Source organism: Ricinus communis, chromosome 8 (assembly GCF_019578655.1).
Source record: "Ricinus communis isolate WT05 ecotype wild-type chromosome 8, ASM1957865v1, whole genome shotgun sequence".
NCBI lineage: Eukaryota > Viridiplantae > Streptophyta > Magnoliopsida > Malpighiales > Euphorbiaceae > Ricinus > Ricinus communis.
Genome location: NC_063263.1, coordinates 23342538 through 23360822, shown reverse-complemented (window position 1 = coordinate 23360822; position 18285 = coordinate 23342538). Strand labels below are relative to the sequence as shown.

Below are 18285 nucleotides of genomic sequence, written 5' to 3'. Positions count from 1 at the left end.
CTGTTTGCAACGGTCCTATTGTTGATATTCTAACGTTAACTTCCCAAGCTAGGGAAGAGTAGAAGTAGCCCTTTCTCTTAGGGGAGAGGTGTTGCTCCTTTTCCCTAGCCTAGGCTTGTGATGATTTGGACATCTGAGGCAATGACCAGCATTGTGGTCATTCTTGGTGCTTCAACACTCCCCCTCAAGATGGGTTCGAATAGATTCATAGTACCCATCTTGCTCAGAAGTCTTTGGTGACTTACTTTGTCGAGGGCCTTTGTGAAGATGTCGCCAGTTCGTGGCTTCCGACAAATGGAGTTACAATTTCTCCCGACCGAACTTTTTCCCTTATGGGATACCAACTTCAATATGTTTAGTCCTTTCATGGAAGACTGGATTTGACGCTATGTGCCTTCATTGGTTGTCACGGTGCATCTCCATCGGATCTTTGCACTTTATTCCCATGTCGTTAGCACTTGCTTAATCCAAACAAGATCTTCATCGATTATTTTTGCTTTTCCAAGTAACCAAATTTCCCCTACAAATATGCGAACCCGGAGGTTGACTTTCACATCGACTACCGCCTAACTGCATCGGAAAAACCTATAACAGTGTTAGTATTATTATTATTTTTCATCCAAATACCTTGACCTGGAGAACCTTTGAGGTATCTTAAGATCCTATCAACTGCATCTAAGTGAGGGGTACGAGGAGCATGCATGAATTGGCTAATCATGCTAACAGCATAGCTAATATCAGGTCTGGTAATAGTCAGGTAGATTAATTTTCCTACCAGGCGCTGGTAGTGGCATATGTCACTTAAGGGGTCGTCGTCCTCTAGATTGAGCCGGGTTTTTGTTTCCATTGGGGTATCTGTGGGCTTGGCTCCCATCTTTCCTGTTTCTTTTAGAAGATCAAGGACATACTTTCTTTGAGATAGGAATAGCCCTTTATGAGATTTGGCTATTTCTATCCCAAGAAAGTAAGTTAGCTGACCAAGGTCCTTAATGTCAAATTCCTCCTTTAGATTTTGTTTTACTTTCTCAATTTCTTCATTATTGTTTCCTGTTATAATAATATCATCCACATATACTAGAATAATTATTGTGTAAGTGTGAGTGTGCTTAACGAACATAGAAGAATCAGATATACACTTGCTGAAATTAATTTTTAAGAGAAACTGACTAAGCTTGGCATACCATGCTCTTGGAGACTGTTTCAATCCGTAGATTGCCTTTCTTAACTTACATACCAGGAAAGGATCAGAGGCTGATTTGTGACCTGGTGGAAGGTTCATGTACACTTCTTCTGCTAGAGATCCTTGAAGAAATGCATTCTTGACATCCATTTGGGATAGGCTCCACCCTGAGTTAGTAGCAACAGATAACAGAATACGAACTGTGCTCATTTTAGCCACCGGAGCAAAGGTCTCCTAGTAATCCACACCATATGTTTGGGTGAAGCCTTTTGCTACCAGTCTGGCTTTGTACCTTTCAATGGTACCATCATGCTTGTACTTGACCTTATACACCCATTTACAGCCGACCGATTTTTTATTTGGTGGCAGAGTAACAAGGTCCCATGTTTTATTTTTCTCCAGAGCCTGGAGCTCTTCTTTCATAGCCTTACACTAATTAGGATCGGTGTTGGCATCATAGAAAGAGGTAGGCTCAGTGTGTGATGTGAGAATATTTAAATAGGTCCTATATGAAGACAAAGTTATAATTAATAAAGCGATGAATAGGGTATGATACCGAGTTGGACACATAGTCCTTTAACCGAGTAGGAGGTCTAGTTGGTCTAGTAGATCTTCACAGAGCAATTTCTTCAGTAGATGATTCATGCTCATGATCTCCCCCTGAGGAAATTGCTGCAGAAGGGGAAGACTCTCCCCCTGAAGGGTGGGAGCTAGAGGTAGGCACAGGAGGTTGCTCTTGTCCAGAGAAAGGATCCTGAAGAGTGCTGTCAAAAAAGGAAGAGTTAAAAGGAAAAAATTATGTGGGAGACGTGGTGTCATGAGGAAAGTAAGGGGTAGATTCATCGAATGTTACATCTCGGGAAATATAGGATTTATAGGTGGTGGGATCATAACATTTGTACCCATTTTTTTCAGAGGAGTACCCAAGGAGGATAGTTCGAGCACAACTTTTGGCTAGTTTATGTTGACGTCTGATGTGGACAAAGGCTGTGCACCCAAATACTCGAAGATGATTTAATTCAATTTTCCGTTGTTTGAGAAGTTCTAGAGGGCTGAGATTTTGGAGAACGGGACAGGGAAGCCGGTTGATGAGATAGGCTGCGGTGAGGAGAGCATCCGACCAAAAAATGTGAGGAACATTGTTTTGAAAAAGAAGAGTGCGAGTAACCTCAAGAAGATGTCGATTTTTTCTTTCTGAAACCCCATTCTGTTCGGGGTATAAATGCAAGTGGTTTGATGCAAAATTCATTTTTGAGAGAAGAATTCAGAAAAGTTTTTATTGACATATTCAGTACCATTATCTGAGCGGAAGGTTTTAATTGTGGTGTTGTACTGGTTTTGAATAAAGTGAAAAAAGTTGAGAAAGCAGGAGAAAACATCATTTTTCCCTTTTAGTAAATAAACCCAAGTGACTCGGGAGTAATCGTCGATAAAAGTAATAAAATAGCGGAAGTGATTGTATGAGGTGACGGGAGCAGGTCCCCAAACATCAGAATGGATTAATTCAAATAATTTTTATGATTTAGTGGTCGACAAAGGAAAAGGTAATCTTGTATGCTTTGAAAATTTGCAGACATCACAACAACTTGAATCTGTTTTAAGATAAAAAAGTTGGTTTAAAATTCTGTCGGATGGATGCCCAAGCCGCCTATGCATCAACAAGCCGTAGTTGGAGGGATTGGTTGTGGTTAGACACTGGCTAGGGGTGGTGAGGTAGTATAGGTCATTTTGGAGATATCCCTCACCAATCGTCTTCTTGGTGATTCGATCCTGAAAAATCACAGTAGATGGTGAGACTTGATTGAGATGAGCTAATTCTTGTTTTAGATTAAATATGTGGGCGTAATTTTGTTCCTGGCCGTATAAACTTTTAACTTTGCTCCATACTGCCTGTGATGATGCCAGAAGCATACACAATCTGGCAATCTGAGGCTCCATTGTGTTGGTTAGCAAGGACATGACCAAGTGGTCAGTGGCCTGCCATTCTTCGATGGCCTCGAGTTCTTCCTTTGTTGGCTGATTCAGATTCTTTGATTCTGGCCTGCTTAGGGTTCCTGTTATGAACCCTAGCTTTTTTCGGCCACTGAGGCCAATGTAGACGGCTCTTGACCATTCAAAATAATTCTGACTTCCCTTTAGAACAATGTTTGTGAGTTTAGTGAGATCACTGTGAGACATGATGAAGAAAGGGAAATTTCTGATTTTACTGGGTAGATGATGACAGGATTAATCCTGCTCTGATACTATGTGGAAAAAATGGTGATCAATGATGATTTTGTTAAGTGTATACTATTCTGAGATTACAAGGATGATTAGCTTTCTGTTATATACAATTTTCTGTTTGCAACGGTCCTATTGTTGATATTCTAACGTTAACTTCCCAAGCTAGGGAAGAGTAGAAGTAGCCCTTTCCCTTAGGGGAGAGGTGTTGCTCCTTTTCCCTAGCCTAGGCCTGTGATGATTTGGACATCTGAGGCAATGACCAACAGTCAAAGACTGTTGGTCCCTACTGCTGGTTTCTGACTGTTGAGTAATGCTGCTGTGGTCTGTTCTTGGTGCTTCAACACTTTTGCATATAATATTTTCATTTTTTAATATAAACATTGAGTTTTGACATTGTAATCCTACAATTTTTAAATATAATAATACAATACATATACTTATTAATGTTTTATTTTAATAGTTAAAGTGAGATTAATTAGTTAAAATTTTAAAAATCAAAATCAAAATTTAAATTTAAATTCTATTATATAACAAGATAATATGAGATCTTTTATATCATATTAATTAGTTAAGATACATATCACTAGTAAAAATTATTTAATAAATATAACTAATATTATATTAACATTACATAATCATAAGTTAATAATACTAATAAGTTGGGTTGGGTACTATAATAATATTTTTTAACAAAATTTAATTTTTTTTTCTTCTTTTACCTTTTAATACGACAATTGATAATGTAGTGTTGATTTTATTAAAAGAGATTAATAAAAAAATCATATTAATTAGCTAAAAGATATATTACTAATAAAGATTATCTAATAAACATGATTAGATAATTATAAGTTACATAGTTAGATAAATGTCTGCTCTTTGAACGACTCATTTTAATAGAATAAAAATTATAAAATTATAAATAGAATGGTTTTATATCATAAAAATTTAGTAAAATATCAAAAATACATAAAATAATTTTATAATTAAATTTTAAATTTTAAAATAAAAATTTATAATTTATAATGAGTCTATATATATATATATATATATATATATAAAGCTCATATTCATATATAAAATATTTTTTATATAATATGTGAAAATTAATTTATTTATATCTAAAAATTTTCAATATATAAAATTTTATAAATTTCAAGAGGGAGCAACTAAAAGTTCATGTAAAAAAATATGATATTATTATGATCTCTAGAGAGCAATCTCTTGGTGACGATTAGATCTGTTCAAATTTTAAGCTGAGCCAAGGGCGGGCAAGCTTAGTTAGGCTTAAAATTGTTAAGTTCAGACTCGAGTTTAACCCGATCTGGCTATGCGGGTTTAAACTTTTAACCAAACCTAGCTAATCATAAAAAAATTATTATTTTTCTTATAATTTTCGGGCCACCGAGTTTGTTAGGCGGATTTTAAAGAAATAATATTTTTAAACTTGTAAAAAATAAGTGAGCTTTTACGGATTTGAACTTAGGCAGACTTAATGTAAAAAAAGATGTTCAAGCCCGAAAATTATTAAACCGGCTTAAGTGGGTTGGACAGATACCTAAAGCCAATAACAGGTCCAATAACGATAAACGGAGACATTTTGTCAAGGAAATTAGCGTTCTACCCAATTTTGACATTGGTAAAATCAGGACAAACTTTAATGATGGTGTGCTACAGCTTTGAAGCGCCAAATTTACCAAACCTGCAACTACATCATAGGAATATGCAAATATTCAAGTGTTTCAAATATTAATCGTTCAGTTGTAGTTATAGTCTTTATTTCTTCATGTACAAGAGCTATCTAGGCTTTTGAGTTTATATATATTGACTTATTGGACTATAATCAAGTGTGCAAATGTACAAATTGGAAGAACTTTAAATGGGACAGGTGATGAAGGAAGACCTTCTATCTTAGATAAGAAAATGTACTTTCTAAACTCTCTTGCTCTATGTTTTATCATCTATGTCATTTCCACGTCCAAAAAACCAAAGCAACACAAAATCAAAGGCTTCTTATATGGCATGCAAGAATATTCTTGGCTTGAACTTATAACTGTTGAATCAAAATATCCACTGCTAGATTTGGATTATATGATTCGTTTTAGATTTGGATTATATGATTCGTTTTCTTGAAATATAAGAGGCTAAATCGATTTTCAGAGAAAAACAAGGCCAAATTGCATCATTTCAATCCTGTATTTTGTAGTTTAACGTTAATACCTATAAACTTTCATTATAACCAATTTTCCCTGTCGACTTCTATTATTTATCAATTTCATCTTTGAAATATATTTTAGAGTATTTCAGTCACCTATATCTCACTAGCGTGACAATCGCGTATTTCCAAGCATTATTAAGCACATGACACTGAAGAAATAATTTTGTTTTATTTCATAATCCTACAAATAAATGTTGTCGGATTTTTATAATTTAATATTAATATAGTACTCTCTTTTGATGGTATAATCATTTATGATTTCAGTTAAGTAAAAATGAAAAACTCAAACTAAGCTCATGCCCTCTCTTTTGTGAAATTAAATAAATGGTAAAATAAAAAAGTATCGTTACTTAGTAATTTGACCATGAGGACGACGCATTTATGGTCTTGAAGCCATCTGTTGCTGGTTCAAAATCTTCGTAATTGCGTAGACTTTCTTGAGAGTAAGCAGCTGCTCAGTCCCTTGAGTGGAAACTTTCTTTAGCTTTTTTTTGCTTATCAAAGCATCAACATGGCTTTCATGATCAGGCATCTGCTTCAGGTGAATGCACAAATTTGGATCTTAGCACCGATATGACAATTGATCTTTGTTCCATTTTTCCATTACAAATACCACAAGGATTGTTGGTTATGTCATCATCAGGACAAGAGAAAAGGGAAGTGAGAAAGAATTCAAGTTGGCCATTTCTCATGATAATAACTCATCGTAGAATACAATTAACATGGACATCATAATTAAAGTTATTGCATTTGAAGCATTTCTAACTAACTGAATTGCCAAGTTTATTACAAGTGCAACATTGATATTTATAATTATACCTAGGTGGCATGATGATGATATTAAGTGAATATGGGTGTTGTTTATGATTGAGAATTGTTGGTACAAATCTATTACTACTATGTGTTTGGAGGAAGCAATCACAATAATCATGCAAAAAAACTCTTCACAATTCTTGTATTTATAGGTTTGTTAAAAGCGATATTGATCACTCTTTACGTCATATAAAAATAAAAGAAGACGGGAAGAATTATTTATATTTAGAGTAGACTCCACGTATGATTTGTGAAGAACAAATTCATTACACTTTATACAATGATAAGAGGATTTCAAAAGAAGTTTTGAGCAATATTTACATACAAGTTTATCCATTCTTGGTTTGTCAAATAAATCTAATTCATGCAAGTGGTTATTTTTATTGTGATTCTTATCTTCTAAAATTGACTTACCTTTAGATATCTTATCATCTTTCATGCGGAAAAATAAAAATAAGTCAGAGACGACTCTTTTTATATTGAATAACTATGTATCAATATTGAGCTTTCAGATCTTTCTAACATTGTAAACATCTTTCTTATTCTCTTTTGTGTTGCATTCAATGGTGACAATATGAATATCCTTAGACCTTGCTAGTTGTACCAATCTGTCGAGATGAGCACTATCTGAGAGTGAACAACTGATGACAATTTTGAGTTTCAAGTTGAACAACTTCGAAAGGTAAATTATGTGCAAGCTCGCTGGGGATGTGGGCTTTGGTTGAGTTGAGAATGACTTGAAAGCAAGTTTCTGAGCAGTTATGCTACTATGATTGGACCTTAGGTCATCTTTCACTGCTATAATTAATGGAAACTATAACTGTTCCAGTTCTTGGACCTTCTTCTCTTGTTCCATTTTTCACTAAATATAATTCTTTTATGTTTCAAACCTATATGGGTGTATCAAAAAAATTTCAAGTCCATAAAAAAGAAAAAGAGAAATTCAAGACGACCATGTTTATATACCTTTGATTAGCTAAATTATTCAATTGAAAGTTAGCAAATTCTTTAATTTAGGATATTTCAATTTTTCATAGTTGAAACTATCCTCTCTTGTAAATGTTATAAAATTTATTTCCAAATAAAATATTAATCAACATCTAAAAATATAATATAATTTTACCAAAACTATCAATTAAGTATTCAATTGTATTTTTTTATTATTAAATATTTTTATTTAAATGATGCAATAGTGAAATTAAAATTAAAAATTTACCTATAAATTTAAATTAACAACAATTGCATATTTTGATTTAAGCAAGATTTCAAATTCATATCTCCTTCCCTTCATTTGTAAGCAAAGGAGAAGCATCTTATGCCATCACTAAATTTTGGTAAAAGGTTAAGCATCCTAGAAGCAACATCTATATATATATATATATATATATATATATATATATATATATATATATATATATATATATATATATATATATATATATTAATTTTGAGATTTAAATTTTTTTAAACGTATATTTGATTTTTGACACGTAGGATTTTTATTTTAACGTGTGTACTATTTTTAACATATAAGATTTAAATTTATATATAATTTTATAGTTGTTTTCTATTAATTTATTGATTAATAAGTTATATTACTAATTAAACACATACATACTCTTATCCTAACAAATAGCATATTAAATATATTTTAATGTTATAATAACTAATAAATAGTTTTCTAATCTTATAATGATACTAATTCTATCCTAAAAATAGCATATTAATTATATTTTGATATTATATTAACTAATAAATTAGTTTTTCAATTAGATAATAATTCTAATTCTAGAGAATCACATCTTAAATTATATTTTAAATATTATATTCAATAATAAGTTAATTTTTAATTCTAAAAAATAGTAATATCAATTATATTGATATATTAATTTATATGATATTAAAAGTAATTAATAAATAATTTTTATATCATGCATTAATAAAATTTTAAAATTTTAGAAAAATTAAGGATACTTAAAAATAGTTATTTTGCTATTATTTTTTAAAATTTTATAAATTAATATTAAATTATATTTATCAATTTGATTTTATAATCAAAATAATAATAACGGTCATGCAACGTACGAGTAAACAACTAGTTATACAATATTCCCAATCCATAACTTTTAGTGACGGAAAGGTAGCAATTTATCACAAGTATTTTTTTTGTTGTTTTTCTCGAAATAATTAGGGAAGTATTGAAGTTTATGTAGTTAATCAATAATGATGCATTTGGCATATTAAATTTAATTTTAAATAAATTTTATATAATTCAGTCCTGGGAGTAAATATTTTGATTCAATATAGTTATCATATGCATATTTTTTTATTATAATCTTAAGAAGTTTATATGTATTTTATGATTTTGATAGAAAAATGATTAACTCGAGTAGAGATGAGCAACGGTTGATTCGGTTCCGTTCAATTTTAACAAAAACTAATTAACCAAATCTTATGATTTTATAAACTGAATAATTCGATTGGGTTCGGTTCAGTAAATTGATTTGAGATTTTTTTTTATTTTTTTTATAATTTAAACTATAAATATTTATATTTAAATATATATATATATATATATATATATATATATATATATATTATTTAATCAACATAAAAATGATAAGAAATATATTCATATAAAAATAAATATATCTTTATAGTTATAGATATTAATTTTTCTCTTTACATAAATAAATAAATATAATATTTTAAATGTTATATAAATTTTGATCAATTCCGTTATATTCAAGTTTTTTTGAACAAAAATTGAATCAAACCAAAATATTATTCGATTCGGTCATTTTTAAATTTAACCGAATCAAATTTAAAAAAATAATGAGCTTTTGATTCGGTTTTGCTCAAACCTAAACTCAAGCTTGTTTAAAGTTCGCATTGTTAAAGGATAAAGTGTATCCTATGTAATAGTTAGTAATAAGGATTTTCTCAAAACTAGTGAGGTGTTCCAGAAAGTCTATTAACACTAAGTTAGTGTCACCCCTTTTAATGTTTATCTCATACCCTGTGAGATGTGATCTTGGAAGCTTCAGTAGACTTTGTCAACTTTCACACCCTTGGAGGATTTTTCTACCCCTTTGGATCGGGTCTCAAGGAGTGTGAGAGTTTTATCACCCCCTTGAATGGTTACTATTTTTTCCTATTTTTAAGCTATATAAGCACTTTTTAGCATTTCAAAACACTTGTTGAAGATCTAAACACTATTTGGGAGTTACCAAGAGAGAAAAAGAGTCTAAATTGAAGATCTAAACTTTTAAGAACATCAAATTGAAGATTAAAGCAAGGAAAGAAGTTTTTTGATAAAGAAAGTTTCAAGAGAGACTTGTTTTAAACTTTCTTCTTTTTGTTTAGTCTATTTTGATACATGTGCTTATCCTTGTTTTGTGATTATCATATTTGAATTTATATTTATTATAAAAATGAGTTATTTTCTTTTTCTAGGATTGGATGAATCTTTAAACACCTTTGTTTGTGATTATGATTTGGTTTATGAATGTTTATCTTTTGATTTTTAGAATTTGATATTTTCATGTATTGTAAATGTTAAGGGCCAAAATTTACATGTATTTAAGCGATAGAATGAGAGTTGAAGCTTAATATTAGTTCATTCAATTGCTAAGTCTAGAAAAGTAAGAGTTGGAAATGATATCTATCCTTGAGACCTTAAAAAGATTAACCACTAATGGGTTCTAATTATTATTCGTGATTACAAGAATAAGTCTCAAATTAAAAAAAGCACACTTAGTATAGCTCGATAGAGTATATTAGATATGCAAGAGTAATCGATCTTCAATTAGCTAAGAATTCCAATTATCAATTTCATTACTCAACTATAAGATGTTTAATAGATTAGATAAACTAATTTAGCGGTCGCCAAATTTTGCGCTTTGTAATAAAAAAAATTTCAAGTTTTTGATTTGTAACTAATAATTGCTAATTTAATCTTAAGAACACTAGTGAATTATTCAGCACATTAGAAGATAAATTATATAACAGTCATCAAATTATACACTTTATAATAAAAAGGTAATAAACTTTTAATTGTTACAAAAAACACAGTTCCAAGATGTATAAAAAGAAAAATTCAAGAGTACCAAACTGTATATATCCACTTGTATTCCCTCTCAAGCTGAAGGTGGAGGATGCGACAACCAACCCTTGCACTATATTTCTTAAACAAACGACATCCTAATCTAGTGGCTTTATTAGGATATTATCAATTAAAATTCAACCTCTTGGCCTCTCCTTTGTCAAATTAAATAAAATGTAAAATACAAAAGCATTTGTTGCCTAGTACATCGAGGATGAGAATGCCAGAATCATCATGGTCTTGAACCCATTCTGTAGCCGGCTTAAAATCACGTGAAAGGAGTGACTTTGACAAGAAACGCCTACAAATGTTTGACTGTTTTGTGAGGTATGATTCTATCGGTTCAAACTAAGTCTTCTAGCAATGTAGTTTTGTATATACATGGGGATTTTTCGTATAATATATCCTCAAATTTAGTAGAAACCTATATCTGCTTCTCTTTACTTGTAAGACTATTCTGCTATGTCAAGGTGCACCATTCTTAGCTTATTAGGTAGAAAAACATTAAACTTTGGCCAATATAAATAGCTTTTGTACTACTTGTGCTCCCACAGGTTTAACTTGATAGCGATTAGGACACAAAATACCAAGTTTCTGAATTGTTCTATGAACCTAAATATTATTTATTGTCATGTTACACCTTTTTAAAGATTTTTTCATTTAGATGGTCCAATTTGAATCCAATGTTAATTCGAATAACAGAATAAGCAATGCTACTCCTCCGTTCTTCTAACTTCGTTTAGATTACCTGCACAAAAGAATCACAATCAGACATCTCATGCTTATACGCTCGTGCGCAATAACAAGAACACTTTTTTCTTCCCCAGTTCTTTGTTTCTAGAAGTACATGGTTTAGAAATTTTATTTGTTAGATTCACCAAATGAGTCCTCAATTAATACAAGCACATTAGCTGAAGATTCTTGTGCTTGGAAGTTATGATTTGGCTCTAGAACTTGAAAAATCCTTGGTTCGAAGAAAACCTGGTGGTGCTCAAGTAAATAGAGTTATTTTCTTTCCTTCTGTCATTCTGTTCATGAAAGCACAAAAGCATGCCTATTTGTTTTGTTCTAACACTTTATTCAACTTTATATATTTGCAAATATTGCAATATTTTTTAAGCATTTACACATTGCAAAAGCTAGTTACTTCTTGGACCACCCTCTAGTTCTTTGATACTTCCGACCTGATATTTAACATACAGCCCAAAAACCAGAACTAATAAACCAGCTGCCACAACCAGTTTTGTTGATTTTCTTGGCTTCTTTATTTCTCTTACCAAACCACCTAAAACATGCTTATGATGCACAAGTTTAGAGTTACCACAAACACCAGCTTCCTGGACTAGTCCATGCTTACTACCAATGCTTGCCATTTTCCCTGATTCGGCATATTCTTCAATCTTGTCATTGCCTAAAGTCTTTCTTGGAGTACTGTTAGCATCAGAACTCTTTCCATTGGCATCTCTCAGTTCCTTCTTCTTATCAGATATGTTTTGAGAATTATCAGCATTTCTATATGATGCATCATTTGTTTCAGTCTTGATCTTGGGAGGAACTTCTTGAGCTCGCTGATGTGGTTGATCATTCGTAGCTTCTGCCAGTGATGAATTTGCATTTTCTTGTGGTTTAGTGGCTGGTTTGGTGATTTTCGGGTGCTTGATCTTAAGTATTCCGCCTTCAAAGTTTGCACTGATTTTGTTAGTGTCGTAACTTGATGGAATACGAAACTCCTTGGAAAAACGACTCCATTTATTATCACCGAGAGAGCGCTCTCCAAAGATCCTTAGATTAGGATTTGATGTTACTTGAACCTTTAGTTGTTCCTTCTTGAAACCTGTAGATGTTTGATTGTGTTTAACTTTGTGCCATCTCAATTTCATCAGCACATTCTATAAGTTTTTTTTTACTTTTGTTTTATATTTTTATTTATTTATTTTTATTGTTATCCAATAAGATTGCTATTGTCTAGTTAAAATAAATTTCATAAAATTTACAGAATTTATTTACAATTTTATATATATATTTTTTAATAAAATAAAATTCATCTAGAATTTTTAATATAATTAAATTTATAAAATTAATAATAATTTAATTAAATATTTTAATAAAATAAATAAATTTTTAAATAAATTCATTTGTACAAGACAATATATTATCTTGATATAATATATAATCTCATACCAATTCTATCGTTCTCTCTTTCTTTTTCACAGTTTAAACCTAAAAGATTGATCGTCTTAAAAGTAATTAATTTTTAAAATAGATTATCATTCATTCATATAATTTTTTCTCAAAGTATATCATGACTTAAATTTTTAATTTATCAACCATTTTAAAAAATTTATATTTTCATATCAAAGAAAATGAATTAAAATGAATTATTTTTATCGATGGTTTTATCTAATAAAATACATCTTAAGTAATTTATAGTATATTATTCGTTGAGGCTTTCAATGAAAGAAAAAAAATAAAATAAGAAAAGAATAATAAAATAAAAGAACGCATTTGGGTAGAGAAAATGATGAAAATGACAAAGGTTTCACCTGGTAAATAAATAAGGAGGGTGTCATATTCAGTATCTCGAACCCATTCTGTTGCTGGTTCAAAAGCTTGGTAGTTACGAGCAAGTTTAGCCATCAATTAGCTTATAGTTATACTCTTTTATTGAAAGTATAGTTTTCAAAGTGATAATGAAAGATCCAATTATGTGTTGAATTTATAAACTGATGAGGACATAATTGTTTCTTTTTGGACATGTTTTCCTTTGAAGTTAGATATACCTTTTCTTTCTCAAGTTTCTTGGATTTGCAAGTGCACTTTCGGCTGTAGAAGGAATTTGGAAAAGTATGCTTGGTAGGCATACAATACAAGGCCACCTCTTTCTGTTGCAAAGGGGATGTTCTTTGTTGGAATTGTTGGCAAGGATTCCTGACGTTTCCCATTCACATGGAGAATGGTGATTGATGGTGCTTTAGTCTTATTAATATATACGACCAAAACAAATTCTATGGGATAGAAAGAAGATTAATAGAAAGAAGATTATTATGTATATTATTTATTTATATGATGAGGGTATTTATGTTGGAAAATGAGGGACCATTAAACCACTTATACTATTTTTTATTTTAGTCATAATTCTTTTTTTTTTTATTACAGTTATTTAATTTTAAGTTGAATACTAGCTTGGTCATTTATCTAAAATCTGATGGTTTATTCATTGGAAAAAAAAAATCTCTAAAAATCTCATAAATCTGTAAAATAAAATTTCTAATGCTATAAAATGAAATCCCTAATTCCGAAGCTTTGAAGCGAAGCATCGAATCCCAAATCTCAAATATTGATTTCAATGGATGGACTTTATAGACAACTATGAGAAAATGCACCCATATACTATAGATACTACATACTCGTTAATTTGCAATTAGCATTTAGATTTAATTAATTTAGTGGTTAGACAATCATTTGATATTAAAGTTCTTACACCAAATAGAAATTGATCCTACATCCTTAAATAGATATATGGATATGTAAAAAATAGAAAGGAAATGATAGCTTAAACACAAACAAATATAAAAGTATTACTAATTTGGTAGTTCGACACTCTTTTCTTTTTTATTTTTCACTATCTTTCTTTCTTATTTATTGTTATTATTATTATATTTTTTATTTTGAAAATAATATCTTAATAAAAATAAATAAAAAAGGTAATTAATCTAGATTAATTAAGTGGGAAAAGGAAAATGTTCTTGTAACAATAAATAGAAAAGGAATAGAAAATGAAATGAAAGGAAAAGAATAGCTAACTTTTATTATCAAAGTTTAGAAAATTTCTGAAACCTAAAGTTCGGTTTGATTTTGGGTTAAGTTAATAGTTTGGTGAAATGGTTTCATGACTAGGATAGTGACTTAAAACACATGTTAGTCTAATATTATATGCTTTAGACATGTCATTATTCTAGTGAATTAAACCACTAGAATTGTAGATAAGTAACCAATCTGTTACCCAATTTAAAATTGAATGACTGTAATAAAATAAAATAAAATATCTGGCCAAAATAAAACTTAGTATAAAGTTAAGTGACTATTAGTATAATTATTCTGAAAATGAGAAGAAAAGAAAGAGACAACTTAAAAACTACACTTCACTATACTACTTTATTCAATTTTAAGTCAATCTTTAAATACTCCAAAAATATCAAATAAATGCCTACACTCAAAACTAATAAAAATATCTTCCTATGAAATAGAAATAATATCAAGAAAGCTAAAAATTAGGACTCTTAAAACCTAATAATTATTGACTAATTCAAAAATAAATTTTTTACATTACCTTTAACACTCCCATAATGCAAAAATTTACAATTCCTAAAACCAGAAGCATATTGCATTTTTGAGACAATGTCGGTCTCTGATAGGTCATAAATAGTTATACTTATTGTGTTTAATTCCCTTATAATTTGATTGAATAATGTACTTAATTGTGAAAATTCTGTTTATTCTGACTTAGGTGAAAAAATATCAAGGATTGAGCAGAATACAGCCTAAAGACATGTTTTAAGTCATCACTTGTCAGAAACCAAGTCTTTTGGAGGAAGAGTAAAAATATGTACAGAAGATCATTGTCAATAAGGCGTGACTATGCCTTACAATCCGTGAGCTGCTGGAACCTGCAGAAGAGAGCTTTGAATTTTTCAAGATAAATACGTGGTGGATCCACTTTTATATAATTTCCTCTCTTTTTGGAAGTGCTAGATAAAAAGAACTTTCTCCCATATATTTAGAATTTTAATTTGTTTAGATTACTCTTTATCTTATCCTTCCTTATAGGGATAAGATCATATAGGAAGTTTATTTCTTTTTTATAAAGATTCTCTTATTAGGGTTTAGGTTTAGCTTCCTATATAAGGAGGCTAGTTCTACCAAGTAAAGGATGGCTGAGAGTGCTTTAATTATTTATTATTATTCTTCTTCTATTTCCTACAATTCTTTTCTTGTGAATTTTTACTCCACCATGTGTGGCTAAGTTTTTAGTTTCTGATTCAAAAGTGAATAAATCCCAATTGTGATTTTGTGAGGCTTTGTGCTTAACATAATTCTTCTTTAATTCAAGTATTATTTATTTCTTGTTTTTATTATTTATGAATTTTGGATATTGATTGAACTGACGACTCAACTTTGATATTGATTTTTCTATTGCTAAACTTTGAGTTTGTGATCCGTAATTATCATGAACGATTAACATAAGTAGCAAGGAGTTGGCTCATGTGTGTGTGATTGCGGCCTTTTCGAATTACATAGCTTGCATGATAGGCTCTAGGGAAATAAAGGAACAAGGTTAATTCAATTGCAGCTATCTCAATTAATTAATGTTGGTTTAGTCATTCTCATTATTCTTAATGCTATTATTGAGTTGATATGGAATGCTATCGTGCCCAGTTAACTAATGGTAAGTTTTGATTTGGATGCTGGGTTTGAGTCAATTATATTAGGAGAATTACACTTGTTGCGGCTTTTCCGAATAAGTAGACTAAGTGCTTGAATAGAAAAATTGATATTTTAGCTTGTGATCATGATTACAATTTGATGGAATTAGCACTCTTGAATTGGAAATTTGTTAAGATTGATTTTTATTTACTTTAATATTCAGCCTTCATTATTTTCTGTTTATTTATAATTTTGATTCAAACATTCAAAATCCCCCCCCCCCATTTTTATTTTACCTTGAGAAGCTATCCACATTAGTTCCCTTGGAATTCGACCTGGTTTCACTATTTTTACAAGTTAGTTTAGGAAAATCAGTAATTTATTTTGAAGGGCTTCGGCAACCCGTTCAGTCTCTTTAAAAGTTTTATAGTTTTAAGACTTGCCAATCTCTTCAAAAAGGTTTTGCAGTTTTGAGACTTGCCAGTCTCTTCAAAAATATTAATCAAACTAAATGCTCTTCTCGATGATGATCTTCAATTCGTGCTTGTAAAACTTGTTGAGAAACTTATCATAATAATCTTGGATATTATCGGCCTCTATCATCGTTATAACCTCGAACTCTTTAAGGAGACTGAGAATCTTCATGTTGTTAATCTTTTCATTGCCTTAATACTCCTTTTTTAGGTAGTCCCACATGTCCTTTGCAGAAGATAAATTCGTAACTTTTGTAAAAATCGAGCTTGATATGGCAGAAAATATACAAGCTTTAGCTTTGGACTTTCTAAGTTTTTTTTTTATGACTCTTCATTTGAGCCACGGTAGGATTTACAGATAATAGAAGAATTTTATAATATTCTTCAATTGCCACTCAAAGATCCAAAACTTCAAGATGAGGGGTAAATTGCCCAGCTGGTACCAATCCTTTGGACCATATTTTAAATTGATATCAATACTTTAATTTGAATCTAATTGGTATCCAAATTATACGAAAGTATATCAATTTAGAGCACTCTCCAATTTCCGGCCAATTGATGTTGATTTGGCAATCTGAGGTATATTCCATTTGATTCTCCACCTCAGCATGTACCATGTCATTAGGGGAAGTTAGGGAGTGGGATCCGCTGGCTGATTGGATTGACTTTTATGACATGGCACATGCTGAGGCTGAGAATTAAATGGAATATACCTCATCAAATTGCCAAATCAGCATCAATTGGCTGGAAATTGCAGAGCTATCCTAAATTGATATACTTTCATATAGTTTGGATACCAATTAGATTCAAATTAAAATATTGATATCAATTTGAAATATGGTCCAAAAAATTGGTATCAGCTGGGCAATTTATTCTCAAGCTTGATAATTATTACTATAAAAAAGGTGGTGTGATATTAGAAGAGGTGGTGTCAACTTCCATGATTAAAAAAAATACTCATTCAACTCACAAATCCCTTAGGATCATTTTGTGCTCTGATACCATGTTGAAAAATGACAAAAAGAGAAAGAGATAACCAAAAAACTACATTTTACTATACTACTTTATTCAACTTTAAGCTAATGTTTAAATACACCAAAAGTATCAAATGAATGCCTAAACTCAAGGCACAATCAAAACTAATAGAAATACCTTCCTATGGAATAGAAACAAATTAAAAAAGCTAAGGACTAAGACTCGTATCATCATATATTGAGAGATTGATTTAGTAACTATGAATTGTTTTTGTTGTAGGCAGTTGATGGAACTAATATAACAAAGAGTATACAACTCTAACTCAATCATAATGGGGCGAACTATGACTATGGAGTTTATAAGGTAAATTGCCCAGCTGGTATTAATCCTTTGGACCATATTTCAAATTAATACCAATACTTTAATTTGAATCTAATTGGTACCCAAACTACACGAAAATATATCAATTTAAGGTAGCTCTCCAATTTCCGACCAATTGATGCTGATTTGGCAATCTGAGGAGGTATATTCCATTTGATCTCTGCCTCAGTATATGCCATGTTATAAAAGTCAGCCCAATCAATCAGCGGGTCCCACTCCCTAACTTCCCCTAATGACATGGCACATGCTGAGGCAGAGAATCAAATAGAATATACCTCCTCAGATTGCTAAATCAGCATCAATTGGCAGAAACTGGAGAGCTGCCCTAAACTGATATACTTTTATGTAATTTGGATACCAACTAGATTCAAATTAAAGCATTGGTATCAATGTGAAATATGGTCTAAAGGATTGGTACCAACTGAGCAATTTACCCGGAGTTTATATGATGAATAATTTAATGATAGGACAAACTATAATTCTAGAGTCTATGTAA

At 30.7% G+C, this 18285-nt stretch overlaps 1 protein-coding gene across 1 annotated transcript; it reads right to left on the bottom strand.

Moving 5' to 3' along the window:
• Positions 1–11573: 11573 nt before the first annotated feature.
• On the bottom strand, positions 11574–13229 carry LOC8286580 (inactive protein RESTRICTED TEV MOVEMENT 2). The gene is made up of 2 exons (XM_002515802.4): positions 13080–13229; positions 11574–12370 (listed from the first exon to the last, which is right to left on the bottom strand). The coding sequence occupies exons 1-2, from the start codon at positions 13171–13173 to the stop codon at positions 11676–11678; spliced, it is 789 nt and encodes a 262-aa protein (XP_002515848.1). The 5' UTR covers positions 13174–13229; the 3' UTR covers positions 11574–11675.
• Positions 13230–18285: the final 5056 nt, after the last annotated feature.

Bases quoted from the DNA above. Each gene is read 5' to 3' on its own strand.
- LOC8286580 (XM_002515802.4), bottom strand. From the start codon at position 13,173: ATGGCTAAACTTGCTCGTAACTACCAAGCTTTTGAACCAGCAACAGAA. The intron at 12,371-13,079 runs GTGAAACCTTTG...AAACATCTACAG, and splicing joins CCTCCTTATTTATTTACCAG to GTTTCAAGAAGGAACAACTA.